The 18199-nt window shown below is 53.3% G+C and overlaps 8 protein-coding genes across 8 annotated transcripts; 3 read left to right on the top strand and 5 right to left on the bottom strand.

Moving 5' to 3' along the window:
* Positions 1-166: 166 nt before the first annotated feature.
* BO94DRAFT_569457 (NAD(P)-binding protein) lies at positions 167-1229 on the bottom strand (the record flags this gene model as incomplete). Its single annotated transcript, XM_025614737.1, has 2 exons — positions 167-329; positions 355-1229. 2 exons carry the CDS (start codon positions 1227-1229, stop codon positions 167-169), a joined length of 1038 nt encoding a protein of 345 aa, XP_025462705.1.
* A 550-nt stretch (positions 1230-1779) lies between these two features.
* On the top strand, positions 1780-2937 carry BO94DRAFT_560484 (short-chain dehydrogenase/reductase; the record flags this gene model as incomplete). The annotated part of the gene is made up of 4 exons (XM_025614157.1): positions 1780-1858; positions 1932-2210; positions 2264-2412; positions 2530-2937. 4 exons carry the CDS (start codon positions 1780-1782, stop codon positions 2935-2937), a joined length of 915 nt encoding a protein of 304 aa, XP_025462704.1.
* Positions 2938-3116: 179 nt separating this feature from the next.
* Positions 3117-3996, bottom strand: BO94DRAFT_560483 (uncharacterized protein; the record flags this gene model as incomplete). The annotated part of the gene is made up of 2 exons (XM_025614156.1): positions 3117-3703; positions 3891-3996. 2 exons carry the CDS (start codon positions 3994-3996, stop codon positions 3117-3119), a joined length of 693 nt encoding a protein of 230 aa, XP_025462703.1.
* A 2521-nt stretch (positions 3997-6517) lies between these two features.
* On the top strand, positions 6518-9474 carry BO94DRAFT_502156 (uncharacterized protein). Its single transcript, XM_025609448.1, has 3 exons — positions 6518-6867; positions 6917-8062; positions 8107-9474. Exons 1-3 carry the CDS (start codon positions 6584-6586, stop codon positions 8999-9001), a joined length of 2325 nt encoding a protein of 774 aa, XP_025462702.1. The 5' UTR covers positions 6518-6583; the 3' UTR covers positions 9002-9474.
* Positions 9475-9642: 168 nt separating this feature from the next.
* BO94DRAFT_628216 (Zn(II)2Cys6 transcription factor) lies at positions 9643-11680 on the top strand. The gene is made up of 2 exons (XM_025617466.1): positions 9643-9850; positions 9926-11680. The coding sequence occupies exons 1-2, from the start codon at positions 9786-9788 to the stop codon at positions 11499-11501; spliced, it is 1641 nt and encodes a 546-aa protein (XP_025462701.1). The 5' UTR covers positions 9643-9785; the 3' UTR covers positions 11502-11680.
* Positions 11681-11783: 103 nt separating this feature from the next.
* BO94DRAFT_526553 (NmrA-like family protein) lies at positions 11784-12823 on the bottom strand (the record flags this gene model as incomplete). The annotated part of the gene is made up of 1 exon (XM_025610353.1): positions 11784-12823. Exon 1 carries the CDS (start codon positions 12735-12737, stop codon positions 11784-11786), a length of 954 nt encoding a protein of 317 aa, XP_025462700.1. The 5' UTR covers positions 12738-12823.
* Positions 12824-13299: 476 nt separating this feature from the next.
* Positions 13300-14942, bottom strand: BO94DRAFT_266206 (FAD-dependent oxidoreductase). Its single transcript, XM_025606523.1, has one exon. The coding sequence runs from the start codon at positions 14685-14687 to the stop codon at positions 13419-13421; it is 1269 nt and encodes a 422-aa protein (XP_025462699.1). The 5' UTR covers positions 14688-14942; the 3' UTR covers positions 13300-13418.
* A 255-nt stretch (positions 14943-15197) lies between these two features.
* On the bottom strand, positions 15198-18024 carry BO94DRAFT_539687 (Zn(II)2Cys6 transcription factor). Its single transcript, XM_025612754.1, has one exon. The coding sequence runs from the start codon at positions 17795-17797 to the stop codon at positions 15338-15340; it is 2460 nt and encodes an 819-aa protein (XP_025462698.1). The 5' UTR covers positions 17798-18024; the 3' UTR covers positions 15198-15337.
* Positions 18025-18199: the final 175 nt, after the last annotated feature.

Here is an 18199-nt window from a genome sequence, read left to right as displayed (position 1 = left end):
CTGTGGTATGTATGTATGTGCATGAATACCCTCCCTGGTAAGGGAGAGCAAGGCTCCTATACCAGTAAAGCCGGTATATGAGATTACTCAATATCTCCCACAAGATAAAATTTTCCAAATAAACAATACCCTCCATACTCTACTACAGAAGCACTACCCTATAAATCTAAAACTCAAACCTCTCCTTCACCAACTCCTCACTCAACCCCCAAAGCCTCTCCGACAAGACCACCTTCCTCGCAAACTCCGCAACATTCTCATCATCCACTTTACAATCCACAATATAAACCCCTTCACCTCCTCCCCAGCAATATCCACAGCCCCAACCCCTCCCCCACCGCCGCCCAAACCGACGAATTCGCCCCCTGCTCAGGACTTTTCCTCACCGCATCAAACCCCAACTCTTCGACCCTCTTCAACGCCTGCTCGATTTCACTCGGCGTAGCATGTCGATTAATATTCGTATCCACGGCCCCCGGATGCACGGCATACGAAGTAATCCCATACTTGGTGTACAGTTTCTGATTCAGCGAGATGGAGTACAGAATATTGGCTGTTTTTGATTGCGCGTAGGAGAAAAACCCATAGTAGAGATCGGTGGCATGGGTACTGCCGGTGAGGAATTCGGTTTTGGTGAAATCGGGTTGTTCGTTTTCTGGGAGGTCGGTGGGGAGTTTGCTGAAGTTGATGTCGGAGAATCGGACCGGGGAGAATTGGTGGCCGTAGGAGGTGAGGTTTATGATTCGGGGGTGGGATGAGGTTTTAGAGGCGAGGATTACTTTCGGGAGAATGAGGTTGGTGAAGAGGAAGTGGCCGAGGTGGTTTGTTGCAAAGGTTGTTTCGATGTTGTCTTCGGTGAGGGTTAGGGTGGGGATGGCCATGACTCCGGCGTTGTTGATGAGGATGTCGATGGTGGGGATGGTGGGGTTGGTCAGGAGTTGGGTGGCGGCTGCTCGGACGGAGGATTGGGATGCGAGGTCCATGATTAGGGCGTGGTAGGTGATGTTGGGGTGGGATGTTTGGAGAATGTTGATGGAGGCTTGGAGTTTGTCGATGGATCGGCCGGTCAGGATGAGGTTTGCTGGGGATTGAGATGCAAAGGCACAGGCGGTTGCCAGGCCTAGGCTGTTGGGGGATACGCCGGTGATAATGATGTTTTTGCCATGGATGGCATCTGGAAATGCAGCAGCAATTTCCGTAGCAGGAGTGAGGGGTCCGAAGGTGGCCATGCTGTTGGATTCTTGTTTTGGTTGAGTGGATTAGATGGTGGACAGGGGAGCTGGTGCCTTTTGTATTCAAAAATGCGAGCGGTAACATTCTCGGCCCAAGTTAAGGGTCTGGAAGTACCTCATTACTGGAGTAGATATGTTGGCACATTCATCGACTCTGTTTGGCGTAACTGGTTAGTGATTGGCTAGAAATGTGTCATCCTGCAAGGGATAGAGCTGGGCCTGCATTTGCAGTTCGGCTGAGTTATATCACTTCTCCTATCTTTTAGATTCCATGTGCATTTGATCGGGGTCAACTCAACCCCAAGAGACTCCGAGAGAATCTCGAGCCTTGTAGGTGGTAATTCAAAGTGGGTATCTAAGTGGACCCAATGATGTCTGTTTCCGCGCTAATGCACCTGGATGACGCTCCATCCTCCAATTGGATTTCAGCATCGGGCCTACCGAGACTGGCAGAAGCCAGTGGCTTAGTTCAGATCCCATTCACAGCCTTAAAACTCCTTATGAAGCCGTGTGAAATTCAGAGGCTGGTCGAGATCCTGAACAGAAAATGGCATCAATTGCTACTGTGCTGGAAAATAACTCCAGCATCACTCATCGATATGGATCAGACCTGGTCGCTGTTTTTGGTATGTTCTGACCCTGCCACCTCGGCCTCGTGGCAAATCAACATTATCATTTGACTGGATACTGACCTAACAGTCGGCGGAACCAGCGGAATAGGAGAATCGACAGCTTGCGCATTCATCCGCAACACAAATGCCTCTCGTGCTTACCTCGTCGGGCGAGATCAGGCAAGAGCAACGCAGATAATCGAAGAAATGCGCCAGATAAATCCGGACTCACAAATCGATTTTATCAAGTCTGACGTCTCTCTATTCCGCGAAGTAGATAACGCGTGCAAAGCCATCCAACAGAAGGAGGATAAAGTGAATATCCTATTCCTGAGCCCAGGGGTAGGAACGACGAAGGGCCGTGATGGTAGATGCTTCGAATCCAATTCAACTATCCTGATACTGAACCATGTATATCAGAAACCGACGAAGGGCTCGACAGAAAACTCAACCTCCACTATTATTCCCGGATGCGATTCGTGACCAATCTCCTCCCGCAGCTTATCAAGGCCGGTGACATGAGCAACAAACCCGGAAACTCCAAACCGTGTCTATCGCGCGTAGTCTCGGTTCTTGAAGCCGGTGGCGAAGCTGCACTTCATCTGGATGATCTTTCTCTCTAAACTCACTATTCTCTACGGAACTGCGCAAAACATGCGATTACCATGAACTCGGTTTCCATGGAGCATTTGGCTGCTGCGTACCCGCAGATCTCGTTCATTCATTCCTTTCCCGGGGTGGTGAGGACGCGTCTTGGGCGGGACTTTGGGGCCGTTACCAAATATGCTCTTGATGCTTTGATGGTTCTTGCCAGGCCTTGGGAAATTCCATTGGATGAAAGTGGAGAGAGACATTTGTTTGCGGCAACGAGTCTACGGTTCCCGCCTCGGTTGTATAAAGATGGTGTGCTTGATGCTGCGGAAGGTTCTGATGGTTGTATGGGTAGTGGGTTTTATCGACTAGGTTCCACTGGGTCGACATATAGATCCAGCAAGATCATGGGACAGTATCGTGTGGAGGGGGTAAGAGGTTCGATCTGGAAGCATACGCTGGATGTGTTTGCTATGGTCCGTGGTGCACAGGTCGAGCTATGATGCTCTTGTAAAATTCATTATGAACGAGGTTTTGGTAGGATAGTCTGATTATCATATCATGTGCAGATGTTAGTGAGTTTGTCCAAATTGAACCATCACAACCTGGTATGAAACGTACCTAGTCAGGGCACATGTACTATAACATTGGGTCTGCACGATGCACTGTAAAGCTGCCAACCTTAAACAGAACTCACTGTAAGCTTCTTCAAACCTCGTCTGGCCCTCCAGTAATTACTATGCACCAAGACCTCAGGACACCCCCTGATAACCCAAGACCATTTTTGAACAAACAACTGCGAGACTTCCCAATTCTGCGGAAGCCACGGGTCACCCCAGACCATGATGCCAATATCACCATTAGTGGGATCCATGATATCCGTACACAGCTCACAATCGTTGAATGACTCCGCGGCCTTGACAAGATTATCCCGCATTCGCGGGACCGGAAAACAATCTAGCCAGGGATGATGAGGAATAGAGCATTGAGTGGTGGTAGGAAAGAGACTAGCTGGGACGATTTCTTTGTTATGGTTGCTTGGCATATCAGTACTGAATGGAGAGATGACGTCGTCTCCCATGGCCTCGATGCTTAGTCCGAGAGATGCCATGTTATCCACGAATGCGCGAAGCACGTTGAATTTGGACAAGGTGAATAGTTGGTCTAGACATGGATCAGCGGCATAGTATCTCTCACGGGCTGCGGCGCTGAAGCGCGTCATCATTGCTACAGCATCTTGGAGGGTGGTTGGTGGAGACTGTCGCGGCCCTTTGGTTTGATCGGATCGTGGGAGGATCAATGCATAACGCCGTAGGTCTGCCTTGTTATTCTTGGACTTCAGCAGAAGGGCCTCTTGCCGGTCACGGCGTTTTCTTGCACCTACAAAGGGTTATTATGAGGTCTATAGCAAAGACAGCAATCTACGAAGCAGGATATGTGATAAAAAAGTACCTACGCAAAGCACGCTGGTTGAGTTTATTCTGCAGCTTCTTGCGCAGAGCAGGATCTGTAATCCCTGTCCAGTCCTCGTCGAGCCGACGGATCGGCACTTGCAATGACATTAGTGATTAGAGAAGCACCGGTGGTACTTGTAGCACGGCAGATGATGGCGGAGGGGTTATGGCCTGTGCTATCAAATGCATGACAGATGTGTTGCAGGTGGATGGAGATGATGAAAGGGGCGGCGGAGGGGCGAGTCTTTGTTTCACTGATTGGTGGCAACAAGGTTTTTCATGCAATTACATAAGCGCGCACAAATGGAACTTCATAAAACGAGACCATTAAAAACGATACCCCATGGTTACAGCAGTGACCGGAATGATGAGTTGAAAGAAGAGAAAGTAAGGTGGGTAGGCTCGGTCTTTGAATATACCCACTTTCAGGATAAGGACTAAAGGCTGTAGTACAGTTTATACTGGAAGATGTCTCAGACTCTCCTGCTACAGTGCTGTAGCTATGCATCGATGCTTTTCCCGTGCTGCACTTGACAGGACGAACTAAAACATGAGTGGACACTAGATGCGCGGTTTTGTGGTGGTATCATGGGCTTTGTGATGGATCAACATCATGGGATCGACTATTAATTATCAGTATCAACTGGTGAGTTCGATATTCCCACTCTCTGTTAATCCCATGTAACTGATGGGAATATTCTCGAGCCATGTTCCAAAGCAACGCGAATGATCAGAAGGATTGTCTTGGGAGAAGGGCAAGCAGAGGTCTCTTTCAAGGTGCTAAGATGCATCGGCCTATTAAATTATCAGACAAGCCCACAAGAAATAGAACCTAGAGGAGATCCCCGAGAACCCGTCTTAAGTTATATAACACCTGTAAAAGCACCACCAATCACATAAGGCTTAAGGCTTGTCAGTCAGTCGGGTCCGATCAGTCACCACACACCCACGCTGAGGGGAAATGATGGGGAAATGGAGAAAGAAATTGGAAGGTGCCCAATCAAGTGCTAAGATGACCCATGCATATCGCTGTGGGTCTGGAAATGACCAGTCCAGTCCTTCCCCGAGGTTAATATTCCGCTGCCAAAGTACCGGGCTTACCCAACAAGGCTGGCCTAAGATTCATCGATGGTGAGCTGAAATAATGGCTCAGTCCTGTTGAAACTACGGAGAATCCCGGATGTGTATCCCCGACCTCTGTGCGCGCAACAATCGCTATTTGATGCCAAATAGGCTAAATTATCCGTTGTGGGTCCTTGCATACACTACCTCGAATTCAGCTCGAATTACCTAGGGTTCAGTTCAGTGTGACCTGACTCTTATGACAGATCTATGTCTAGGATCATGTGCATTGGTATTAAAAACCTTGTTCAAGTGAATCTTCCTTCTGTAGGGATAGTTCTAGTCCCGAAAGGTCAAGGCAGTCAACAGAGCTCCTATCAGAAGTATATACCGTACAGTAAGCTGCACAGTGTCTGCTCCACTGGCCACCACTCAAACGTCTTCGCCACGTATCAGCAGATCCCAAAGTCAAGGTATGAGCTGATAGGATAAATAATTGGCCAATCCGGAGATTCTCATTGAGCCGCAATTATGCTCGCGCCAGTTTGTGCGCCATGTTAAATTCGCTGACGTGGGCACGATGGTCCTGGATGCACGAGGGGACGATCACTATTAAACTCATCCTTTAGCGTTGCTTTTCTGGGCCGTGACGTCGGAGAAACCACAAGAAAGTCGGATAAAGAGAGCGGCGTTGGCTGGGATCTCCAAAACCCCCAGTTGTTGACGATATTCTCACATCTATATGACATTGGTGCGGTTGGATTTGGGAGTAGATCACAGAGGTACTGGAAGATCCCTGCTCAGGGAAGAACTTCCGGTGTGGGACATTGTGCAAGCAACTAGACAGCACGATTCCACTGCATTTCACCCTCACCCCGTTGGCCAGAACAGTGTTTGCACTAGTACACCCTGTAAATCCAGCTAGTCAAGACAATCCCCTAGATACTGTCCAGGTGGCAGCAGTGAGCGCTGGAAGTATCAGCACAGGACGGGGTATGATTATTCCGGGACAGAACAAGCTGAACGGCTCCAGCCAATCATGGAACATGCCTTGTCAATCAGACGGGAGTGGACCCACTGTGCTTGACTTGGGTTTAGGGGCCTGAGGCGGCACGGAGCATCCGGCTTCTATTAGCGTTGTGGCTGGCCATTGGACTATGCTCCGATGGGAATAGCTCCTTCTCTCAATCGACCTTGCAAAGTGGGTTTAAGTAGGTAGCACTGATGACTGGTGCCCGGTCGGCGAATTCAGTGCGCGCAACTTCTGTTCACCACGTACCTACCAAGGACCTACCCCTACACGATGGGAGGTTTCTTGCCAGGCACCACCCGCCTCTGGCGCTGGCCATCCCTCCCAGACATCCAATATCGTCGGGTTTGGGGCGGCGCGCGAGGAAAAACGGACGTCGAGCTGGTACCTGCATCCCCAATAAGCACTAACGATGCCGGCAGTTCCCCAACACGAGTGAAGCCCATCACGAGCTGGAAGCCTTCCGCCCACCGACACAGTGATCGGAAATGGGTGATGGGTGTTCTGATCTGTGCCTATGCCGCCGCCGCTGTCTTGCTGATAAACATTATTCTGACCCTCGTGGCGACCGCCGTGTCGTTTGCGCGCCATGGCTCGCTCACGATGACCGCGGCCACCATCTACGAAGGCAGTTGCAGCCGAACGAAAGCCTGGACGACGGGGCTGCACTTGCTGATCAACGTCCTCAGCACCGTTGTCCTCGGCGCCAGTAGCTATTGTATGCAATGCCTGACGGCGCCCGCCCGAAATGATGTTGACCGCGCCCACGGGGAACGCGTGTGGCTCCATATCGGGGTCGCGAGCCTGCGGAATCTTGCCTGGGCCGAACGATCCCGTCTCGCCTTGTGGATGGCGCTCGCCATCACCTCCCTTCCCATTCATCTGATGTATGTCAGACCCGACCGTCGTGAGGACCGGGCCTAATTATGACCGCAGATACAACTCCGCCGTGTTTTTTGCCCTGGGCACGAAGGAATACAATGTCGTCATGGCATCAGCTAACTTTGACTTTGACCGTCCCCCGGCGCATTACAATGCCTCGTACGGCGAGTGCTTTGAGCGGAACACGGCTCTGAACATGTCCGCCTTCTATGCCGATCTCCCCAACTTCAAGAACTTGACCCGGAAGGAATGTGTACAGAAGCATACGGCGAATTTCCCGGCCAACCTCGGCACTTTGATCCTAGTGACCAGCAACCTCACCATCGCCAACGAAACCTTGCAGTGGGTGGCTGCGGGTAACCCGCCCTCAGACTATGAGGGCGGCGCCACATATAGCTATGAGTGGATGTGCAGCCAGTTCGGGGTTAGCTATTGCACTCCATCGAACCTACGGGCCGCCGTCGACAGTTGGGCCGTTCCAGGCGGGATCCCCTGGTCGGGCGCGGTAGTCAATGCCACGATCGATGTTCCCAGTGGCCGGGAGACCATCAATGGGATGGTACCGGATCTCTATGACCAGCGGGACTTCGAATGGCCCGAGCCGTTGTTAGATGACTTTACCTGGCTTGCGACGGATCTTCTCGCCTTTCCTTCGGAGTCCTATCTGCAGCAGTCCCTGGACAATGCCACCCAATGGAAGAACAGCACTTGGGCTCGGGCGGTTCGCCTGCAGGTCACCGACGAGGAGGCTTGTTCCCCTGACTTCTACCTCCAGCCCGGATGGACCGCAGGGGCCGAAGAGTATCCCGTGGAATATTGCCTAAGTCAGGAGGCCCCGGAGCACTGCGAGCTGCAATACAGTCCGACGATCTGCCTGGTGGTGATCACCTGCAACGTCATCAAGTTCCTGTGTATGCTGTTGACAGCCCGGAACGATCGAAAGGACATCTTCCTGACCGTCGGCGATGCCATGGCATCGTTCTTAACCCAGCCCGATCCCACCACCGAACAGATGGGCTTGCTATCACGAGCGAATCTGAGTGCCGGTCCACAGCCGTGGCAGTCCCGTCGAGAGCAGTACTGGCGCGTGTCGCTGACGGGGAAGGGAGCCTTGCAATCCCAAGCGTGGGCCAGACTCCCGCCACGCCAGCGATGGTACCGGGCGGTGCGACTTGGGCAGTGGATCACGACCATCTGCGTGTACGTGTCAAACCTCGTGTGTAGAGTATTACTGACCTGTGTAGTTGTTTGGTCTTGATCAGCGTGGGAGGTTATCTCCTGTCGCTCGCGATCCAAGGGCTGGCGGACGAAGGCCAGTCGTGGAGTCTCCCGGCATTGTGGAAGCTGGGGTTCGGTTCGCCCACGCCGTATACCATCATCTCGATGCAACATACGTCGGTCATTTCTATGGCTTTGTTGGCCAATTGTCCCCAGATAGTGATCTCGGCGGGATATTTCTTGTACAACAACCTGTTGACCCACATGTTGCTGGCCGCGGAATACGACGATTATGCGACCCAGCGGAAGCCGCTCCGGGTGTCCTGGCCGGAAGGATCTCAACGAGGCACCTATTATCTGAGCCTCCCGTATCGCTACAGCGTCCCGCTCCTGATGGCTTCGATGCTACTACATTGGTTGGTGTCGGCCAGTTTGTTCTACGTCGAGATAATTCCGTTTGACACGCAGGGGGTTGCATCGTATTCCGATCAGGTGATTGCCTGTGGGTATGCGCCCATTGCCATTGTGTTTGCCATTATCCTGGGAGGTGTGATGACGGGGACGGTGATGGGCCTGAGCCGGAGGCAGTACAAATCCCGAATGCCAGTTGCGAGTAGTTGCAGTGCGGCGATCAGCGCGGCATGCCATCCCCAAGGGGGGTATGACCATGCGCTGAAGCCGATTATGTGGGGGGAGATCCGCATGCAATCACAGACGAAGGGGGGTTTCCACGTGGACATCGACAGCCTGAGCGATGCTGAATCAGATGATGGGGATCTAGGTAGGCCCACGCGAGCCCGTGGCGAGCGGCGCGAGGGAGATTACACGCCGCTGGAATCGGTTGGCAAGGATACCTATGGCCATTGCAGTTTTACCTCGGAGGAGGTGACAGCCCCAGACCCATACCGACTGTATATGTAGCAGCCCGTGGTAGTGCCGACCGCGGGATGACTAGCTTTCAATAATAATTGCCTGGGGGCTGTTTTTTCCAGGATCTGTGAATGGGTAGCGATTCGAGTACCGTGCTAGGGGGGAGCAGGGAGCAGCCGACAAACGTGCGACCGGTATCGTAGAAGCAATCGTAGGATAGGTCTGGTTCTAAAGAAGCACACTGTCAGGTCGGTACCAGATCAAGAGGAGAGAGATGCAGCTGCTTCCACCTGGACACCGCTACTATTCGTATCATTCCTATCTCTTCAGCTGCAGGATCGGCTGGTCGCGTCATCACCGTGTCGCCGATCAGCCGATCGGACGAGCAATCGACAAGTGTCCAGACTGAATCCGGTTAGTCAGCTGTAATCCACCAGGATAGAAAGTATGGATGAAGTATTTGATTGTTACACCGGACAAGGGGACAGGGACAGGGACAACGACAGGGACAAGCGAATTGTCAGGAGGATGAGAGGATGAAAGAAGCAAGTTTGTCACGGCGGGAGGCCGATCGTGGCCCGGTGGGGAAAGATTGGCCGGACCCGGCCATAGCCGTAGTAGGCTAGCCTATCTAGTGGTGGCCGGCCCTGCTGCTCGGGCGTGGGGGGATCGCCAGAGTTGACTTCGACTTCGACAGCAGTCCCACCTGAGTCTAGACACCAGCAGCTGAGATGCGAGCCATCACACCGATTCCTCCCACCACCTCAGGGACCTCTTTCCCCCCATCATCCCTATAAGAATCCTCACATGTCCGTCCTAGCCAACGCACCGCACCATGACGGAGCGCAAGAGACGACGGGCCTTTGCGCCCAGGGCCCGCACCGGGTGTCGCACGTGCCGGTCAGCTCCACTCCCTCCCTCTTCTTCCTTTCCTCTTCTTCTTTCTCTCACTCCATCCGACTGACCCTGACTCAGCATCCGCCATGTTCGCTGTGATGAAACCCCCGGCTCGTGTTACAACTGTTCTTCTACTGGACGAAAATGCGATGGCTATGATACGGCCCACTTGCCTCTGGCGACATCCCGCGCCCGCAAGTCCATCGTCTTGCAGATGCCCGCCAGCATCGCGACTAACCTCCGCGGAATGACCGCCGATGAACGTCGTAGCTTTGCTTTTTTCCTCGCCCAGACTGTCCCGATGATTACCAGCTGCTTCAGCTCCGATCTCTGGCAGCGGCTGGTCCTGCAGATGACACAAGCCGATTCCGCCGTCGGTCATGCCGTTGTCGCTCTCAGCGCTATGCACCAGGATGCCCAGGTTCACACCAGCCCTCACAGTGCGCTCCGTCGGTTTGCTCTCGAGCAGTATAACCGATCCATCTCTATGCTCTACACGCGACTTCCATCCAACGACCCGCAACTGCGAGGGGTGGTGCTGATGTGTTGCTTCGTCTTTGTTACTTTAGAACTGCTCCAGGGAGATTATCCGGCGGCCATGGTGCATTTGCAGAATGGATTGAATATCCTGGGCATGGGCGGTCAAAGGACGGTCACGTTCTCGGCCGGGGGGAAGGCCGGACTGGAAATTCCCACCGGAGGGACGGAAAGGGCCTTGGTAGGAGCGTTTCGGCATCTATATGTCCAAGCCGTCCATTTTGCGCCACCTGGTACGGCTGTGCACTTTTACACGGAGGATCAACCCGATTCCGGCGAACAATGCTTATACAGCCTCCCCGAGGCCAAAGAGGCCCTTGATCCGATCTTAGGCGACATCTTATATAGCTTCCGAGTCCGCTGCGAGTTTGCGGTCGGGGACGCTGCCTCGGATTTCCTCACGCTGTCAGCAGAACGACACGGTTTGCTGCGCCGACTGAAAGCCCACCGGGTGGCCTTGGAGGCGCTGGTGGCACACCGGGATGGGTGGAGTCCTCGCGACCTCCGTTGCATCGATATTATGCGGGTGCATCATGTGACGCTCAGCATCATTCTAGGCACCTTGCTAAACCTTTCAGAAATGACCTATGACGACTACCTAGCTGAGTTTAATCAAGTCGCCGACCTATCAGAGAGGGTCATTAAAAGCTTAATGGCGGAACACCGAAGGGACGGTCTTCCGAAGATGGTGATGGACATGGGAGTGATCCCTGGCCTGTTCTGGACATTTTTGAAGTGCCGAGATGCGAGTTACCGTCGACGAGTATTCCATATACTGGAGGCATGGCCACATCGGGAGGGACCTTATGAATCGGACTTGGTTCTGAACGTTCTCCGCGTTCAAATGGAGATTGAGAGTGAAGGCGAACGGATCATCCGGACAGATGGTCAAACCACGACGACGATACCAGAGTGTGCGCGGATCCGAGAGGCGTGCCTGGAGCTTTCCCCAGATCGAGGGGATGCATTCCTGGCGTATCGATTATCAGGGGACAGTCAAATGCAGAAGCGACGAATACCGTTGGCGGAAGAGCAGTTTAGACCTTTAGACGGGGGTAAAACGCAGTACCTTTGGCTTACATCTCATCAGCCTTTTCATGATGTATCTGCTGAATAAGCGACTGTTTACACAGACTGGGAGTTGTCACTTATAAGTCTGACTGGTGTATAATGAATCTGATGTATACATCTGGCTTCTGTGCTCCCTAGCCTTAGCTATAGCTGTGGTGTTTGATCTGGTTCTGTATTGACAGGCATCAGATTGTCTGCTCAACCATATAACTTAAACTGCATGACCTAATTCATAATTATTCTATTTTCATATCCTTCCATCAAGTGTAAACCACATCCAGTACGTTTAGCAACACTTCTTCCACCATAATCCACCATATCCAACGACCTAAACACCAAACTTCCCCCGATTAACTTCCACCCACTCCCTAAACCCCATCGCCTCCCTCCCCAAAAACCTCTCAATATTCCCCACCGCACCCCCATAAACCGGACTCTCAATAAACGACCTCCCCTCCACCACCGCCCCCCTACAAAACCCCACCACAGACCTCGCAATCCCCTCATGCAGTCCCGACTCCCGCACCAAACTCTCCACCCCTTCCTCCTCACCCACCTCAATCACACTAACCTCCCTCCCAAGCACAGATCCAACCGTCTCAATAACCTCCCTCACACTCATCTGCTCCGGTCCAACCAGATACACAAACGACTTCCCCTCTTCCACCCCCGTCTCGACACCCCTAGCCCTCCGCGCTAATATCATCCCAGATACACACCCTACATCCCCCGGCGAAATCCAATCAAATACCCCCTCCGCCCAGGCAACCCTCACCCCATTCCCATTCTGGATAGAATTTCTCCACCAAAGCGAATTACTCGCATAAAACCCCGGCCGGACAGCAACATACCCATCATCCTCGAATACCTCCCGCAGGGAGATCTCCGCTTGCGCATGCACATACGCAATCACATCCTCAGACGCCACATGGTGAATATCACCCTGAACTCCAAAACTACTCAACAACACAACAAACTCCACCCCTGCTTCTTTGAGAGCGGTGAAAGTCCCGCGCATGTGGTCTGGGGAGGTGAGATCCGTGTAGATGAAAGCGTGTTTGGCTTTGCTTTGGGCCACGGCGGTGGTGATGCTGGTGGGGTTGGAGAAGTCGGTTTGGATACGGGTGAAGTTTCCCGACTGTTCTTGGGCTGTTGTGAGGCCGGGGATGGGTTTGGTGGTGTCGCGCAGGGCGAGGTATACTTTGCATCCTTGGGTGTGGGCGGTAAGCGCGGTGGCGGAGCCGACAGAGCCGGTGGGGCCGAAGATTATAACAGGGGTCATGGCTGATATGAAGCTTGGGATGGGGATGGAGATGGAGATGGAGATGGAGATTGGTGGGGATGGATTTATAGTTGGTATGATGGGTTGAAAAGTTGGAGGTTGGGATGGATGGATGAATTTGTCAGCCTCGGACTCGGATGATTCACGGGTAGCGAGAAACGCGAGTCCGAATTATGATATCATGGTATCATCCTTCTTGGTGGATACTATATCTGCTGTGTTATGTACTACGTACTACCTATGTGGACTGGGAAATCATGGTATTCGTTGCAAACTCTGCAAATCCCGAGATCGGGATCCATGTTGTCTCGGAAGTGGGTTCGGTTCGTGGTTCCTGAATTGGTAGATATTCCCGAGTCTGCCGTGCTACAATCTGTTCAACTGTAGATAGATGGAGGATGGATTTGATGTGTAGATATACTGTTTCAAGCTGGACTAAAGACTTCCTCTTATACTTGAACTGACCATCCCCTGAAGCCATTATCTGATGTCAATATATAAAGTATGAAAAAGAATTCCCAAGTACGCGAAATGATAAGAGTGACTAGAAACCAAAAAGAAGTCGATGGATATTGATACTATTAACCACAGCTATACAGCAACTTTATACTATAAATTGTCATGAGAAAAGAATAGACAACGCCGAAATCCATCCTTCACAACCATCCCCACTAATTATCATTACAACCCCTCACCAGCCAACCACCCCTCCACCATCTCCCCGAAATCCGGTTTATACAACCACTCCAACTCAAACGGTTCCTCCTCCCCATCCACACCATCACCACCACCACCAGACTGCTTAGGCATCCTCCTCCTATCAACCCGCTTATTCAAATCCAACACCCTATCCACCCTCTCCTGCCTCCCCTTTTGCCAAACCTTTAACCCTCGTTTCAACCTATCCCCACTACCCCCGGGAATACCCCCACCCACATCAGTAGCAGTAGTAGTAGTAATACACCTCTCCAAAACCAAAGCAAACGTAAAGCCATCCTCAAAAGCCTGATTCACACCCTGTCCCGCCGACGGCGGAATCGCATGCGCGGCATCACCAAGCACCACCACATTACCCAACCCCGAAGTCCAACTCTCCAGTCTCGGAACGATATAAAACGGCCAGAGGTTAATCGTATCAGAGTTGATAGAGGATACAGCCCGTTGCACGAGATCCGGGTATGAGGTGGAGTCTTCGCGGAGAAAGTCCACACACCATTCCTTGTTTTCTAGGAGAGAGGACCATTCTTTGCGGGTGAGGTGCGGGGAGTGTTTTTGGCGGCCGATCAACAGTTCGGTTCCTGAGGGGAGTTGAGGGGCGATGATGAAGGCGCCGTGCGTGGGGTTGAGGATTGTGACTGGTAGGGGATATATGGATGGGAGGTTGAGTTGGGATGTAGGTATTGTGGCAGTTACGCCCACGATATTGGTGAATTGTGGTTCGAGGTCTGGGTAGAGGTACTTTCGGACTGTGGAGTGGATGCCGTCTGCTCCGACGAGACAGGTGGCACTGGCGGTGGTGCCGTCGGTGAATTCCCAGATGACGGTGGTGGGGGATTCGGTGAGGATGTGGTGGAATTTCTTGTTGTAGTGGATGGGGATGCCGGCTTCGTGGATTAGGGCGGAGAGTTCGCGGATGAGCACGTGGCGGTAGATGCGCATTCCCGGGTAGTTGTATTTGGTGGTGTTGCCGAATTCGTAGGTGTCCAGGGGGGTGTCGGTGGTAGTGCGGAAGTGGAGATGGTCGAAGAGGTAGGCGTCTGGGAGAAGGCGTGTGTAGACGCCGAGATGGTCCAGGATGCGGAGGGCGTTCGGGGAGAGCATGATGGCGCCGCCGATGTTGAGGGGAGCGGAGCGGGCTTCGTAGATGGTGCAGGGGATGGATTGTTGGTGCAGGGCTAGGGCTAGGGCGAGGCCGGAGAGCCCGGCCCCGATGATGGCGATGTTGGACATGATGTGATGCTGTTGTGATGCTGTTGTTATGCTGTTGGAACAATATTGATTCTGATAATGGTTGCGATATTAGAGTCAATATGCGATGGCAGTGATGCTATACTGCACCAAGTAATAGATGATGCTGTAATGCTGGATGCTGATAGTTGAATTCCGAATGCCTTGTTAGGATGATATGAGCTGGGCGGTTGTTGTCTTTATATACCATCATCCTGGATCCTTAGGCTAAGGCTACTGTCCGATGTAACAGGCAAGCCAACCATTTGGCATAGGGTGAGGTTGATAGAACGGACGAACCGGAGAAGCTGTGGTCCGGATCCGAGTTCGGATCCGAACTGTCTCCGAGGCATTACCCTTTTAGGTATCTCCGATATTGCTATGTCGACGGTGCATCAATGCCTCGGGTGGATGCTAGTTGTGGATGCAGACGGATTTCTCGATCACTCTGCCCTCCTCGTGATGCTGTGTGGTGCCGAGCTTCACTAGGATTCAACAGCAAAGTGATTAGAACGGCGAGGTACACTACTACAATAGCATTGAATCATACATGTATATACACATCTATCAAACACTTTTCGCTAATCATCACCAAAAATGCATGGCTGTTATCTCATCCACATCAACTCGCTGCATCCCTGCATCACTCATCGCTACGCTACGCTACATATTCCACGCAAACGACTCATCTTCCAAAGAAAATGGATCCCCCCGGAAATTGTTGAACTCGGTCGCCAGATCCGACGACTCCGCCAGGAATTCCGGCAGTGGCGGCTGTGTCCCGGGCGTGTAGCCTGGGTCCGTTGTGGTGGGGAAGATGGGTTGCGTCGTGTGGAGCTGCATCCATTAGTAGGTTCATCAAAGTTCAAATGGAGGCGGCATACCATCTGGGTAAAATCTCCTAGGTTGAATGCAAACGATTCCTGCGCCACAGTCGGCAGAAGATGTTGTCGACACGCCGACAACGCCTTGGCGGCCCCCTGCTGCATCCACCGCTCCTTGACCTCCGCCGAGCCACGCGCCCGCACCGATTGCAGCACCACCGCCAGCAGCAGCACATCTTTAATATTGCTGCCCGTTTCGCCAATCGTCCGCGTCAGCCCGTCAAGCGTGTTCTCGACCACGCGCATGAGACTAGCCTTGGTGTGCGTCGCCGTTGGCATATGCGGTGAGTAGACCGCCGGGGACGCCATCGGCGTCTCCGCAGAATGTTGCTGGCTGGATAGCTTCATATAGCCGCACACACTTAGTGCCGCCCACGGAATGTCGTTCTTACAAAAGAGCTGATAGACGTCCCAGTATGGTGTTGACTTGAACATGTCCAGATACGCAACGTTCGGATCAAAGTAGTCCTGGTAGGACAGGACGACGAGCGATGATTCTAGACAAGCTTGTTCGATTTCGAAGAAGAGCTGGTCCTGGCGACTGTTGCCCATGACGATCGGTCGATAGAGACACAGCAGCGGCCGGCGCATGTACACGTCCAGGAGCACCCGATTCAGCAAGAGGGCCGGCCCCGGGGTCTCTCCATGAATGGGAGCCGGGTCCAATTTCAATGGCGCCGGGATCTGTCGGAGGCATTCCTCTATCCGTCGACCCTGCTTGACAATCTCAGTGAGATCCAGTCCCGGGCTGGAAGTTCGCACGAGCGACATGGCCCGGATCCGCTGGGGCAATGAGGAGGCCAGAGTCACTTGGGCAAGGGTGTCAGTCCACTCATGTAACGGTTTGGCAGGGGGCAACGCGGTGGTCGTGTCATCGAAATCCACGTCGTTCAGGTTGGACGGGATGAGGGGGTCAAAGTTTAGGTCCGGAATTGTCACGGGCATGCCCGACGCAATCGAAGTCTGCAGGTCCATTTCCACAATGGTGATCCACAAGCGACGCCGGACTTCCTTCTGGAAGGCTGACAGCTGCGTATTCTCGGCGAGGTCGAGATGCAGACCCACCACCATGGCAGAGCGCACCAGCGTCCCGGTGGCGCGCCATAGTTCTTCCTGCGACACCAGCCGTAGTCGGCGGGCAAGGATAACCAGGGCGTCGATCTGCAGAGAGACCAGCTCGGTGCGCTGCTTCCGACCAAGCTTGTTCAGCCACACGCGAACCAGGTTGACAGCGGGGGTCTGCAGATACTCCCAGGCGGAGGCAAACTCTAGGCGAAAGTTGGGAACCTCCAAGGGCAGTGCGGCCGCCAGGACGGCGGTCAGCTGGGGCAGGAAGGTGGCGGAGGGATCATTGTCCTGAGAGGAGGTGGCCCAGAAGTCGGCATACTGGCGGAGAAAGGTAGGAACATGCAGCATGCGGAGGGTACGCTCAAAGTTGGTAGTGTAGAGATTCACCAGGCGGTCACACACCGCTTTGGGTGGCAACGAGGCCTGCATCTGCAGCAGCTCTGGGGAATAATCGAGATCAGGCATGGAATCCGGAGAGCTCGTGGGCAGCTTGGATTTGCTCTGAAGGAACTGCACCTCCTTGGCTAGATTCAGAATGGAGGGATCCCGGGTGCACCGCTGGATGAACTCTCGGGCTTCGGCAAACTGATGCAACAAGCTGGTACGATTGTTCTGGCCATGGTAGCGGGATCGCGTGCCCTTGACTACGAGGGTGCCCGGGTATGGAGGTGCATGGGCACCCCGGGGGGTGGCGGAGCGAGTGGGAGAGCTCCCGGGAATATCCCGGAGCGGACCGGAATACGCATGAGACAAGGGTTTGAGGGCCAGATACTCTTCAATATAGGCGAGACGTTGTTGAAAGTCCTCGAGCAGGCCGATGCCTGACTGGCCTGACTGACCTGACTGGCCTGGCCGGCCTGAGGGGCCTGAGGGGCCTGACCGGGGCCTGGCCACCGGGTCTGCCCGAGAGTCGGAGGAAAGCGGAGGAAACGGAGAAGGGTCGAGCTGCACGCGCTTGGCGCCGGGCAGGTCGGGCAGACCATCCACCATCCCATCCGAGTGAAAGACGCAGTCGGTGGGACAGCCGGCCCTGGAGCAATTCTCACAGGGCAATAACCGGTCGCATTTGAGCTTCTTCTTGCGGCAGCGCAGGCAGGAGACAACAGGACGAGGGCGTTTGCGGGTGAGGGAGCCGTCCCCCACGTGGTCAGTCGAGTTCATGCTGGCACCGAGTCAGGGTAGGGTTGCATTCGGGGGGATGCTAGTCATGATAATATTCATAATACAGCAACATTGATGTTGTGATGGTCGGAGGAACAGATGGACAGACTGGCTGACAGCTCCAGGTAGCTAGATACGTCCGGTGTAGTAGTAGTAGTGGTGGGTGGACAAACAACTACTAACTCGTGGGCCTCCACTCGCCACTCGGTCTCGGTCCCGACCGGCCTTGGGCGACCCAGAGACACCTCTGGCGCAAAGTCCTTTGTTCCGTTGGTTGGATGGTTTTCAGCCAATCATCTATCCGCACGCTTCTTTCACCCCGGCCCAAGCCTGTGGCGGTGGCTGTGGCACTGCTTAGCCCTAGATACTCTTTCATTCAATACAAAGCAGTATCTAAATGTA

This window comes from Aspergillus sclerotioniger, assembly GCF_003184525.1.
Source record: "Aspergillus sclerotioniger CBS 115572 chromosome Unknown BO94scaffold_38, whole genome shotgun sequence".
In the NCBI taxonomy this organism is placed as follows: domain Eukaryota; kingdom Fungi; phylum Ascomycota; class Eurotiomycetes; order Eurotiales; family Aspergillaceae; genus Aspergillus; species Aspergillus sclerotioniger.
This window is presented reverse-complemented; position numbering and strand designations above follow the sequence as displayed.

Coding starts and splice junctions, on each gene's coding strand:
- BO94DRAFT_539687 (XM_025612754.1), bottom strand. CDS start 17,797: ATGAACTCGACTGACCACGTGGGGGACGGCTCCCTCACCCGCAAACGC.
- BO94DRAFT_266206 (XM_025606523.1), bottom strand. CDS start 14,687: ATGTCCAACATCGCCATCATCGGGGCCGGGCTCTCCGGCCTCGCCCTA.
- BO94DRAFT_502156 (XM_025609448.1), top strand. CDS start 6,584: ATGACCGCGGCCACCATCTACGAAGGCAGTTGCAGCCGAACGAAAGCC. Junction 6,868..6,916: donor TCCCTTCCCATTCATCTGAT/GTATGTCAGACC, acceptor TTATGACCGCAG/ATACAACTCCGCCGTGTTTT. Junction 8,063..8,106: donor TGGATCACGACCATCTGCGT/GTACGTGTCAAA, acceptor TGACCTGTGTAG/TTGTTTGGTCTTGATCAGCG.
- BO94DRAFT_628216 (XM_025617466.1), top strand. CDS start 9,786: ATGACGGAGCGCAAGAGACGACGGGCCTTTGCGCCCAGGGCCCGCACC. Junction 9,851..9,925: donor ACCGGGTGTCGCACGTGCCG/GTCAGCTCCACT, acceptor ACCCTGACTCAG/CATCCGCCATGTTCGCTGTG.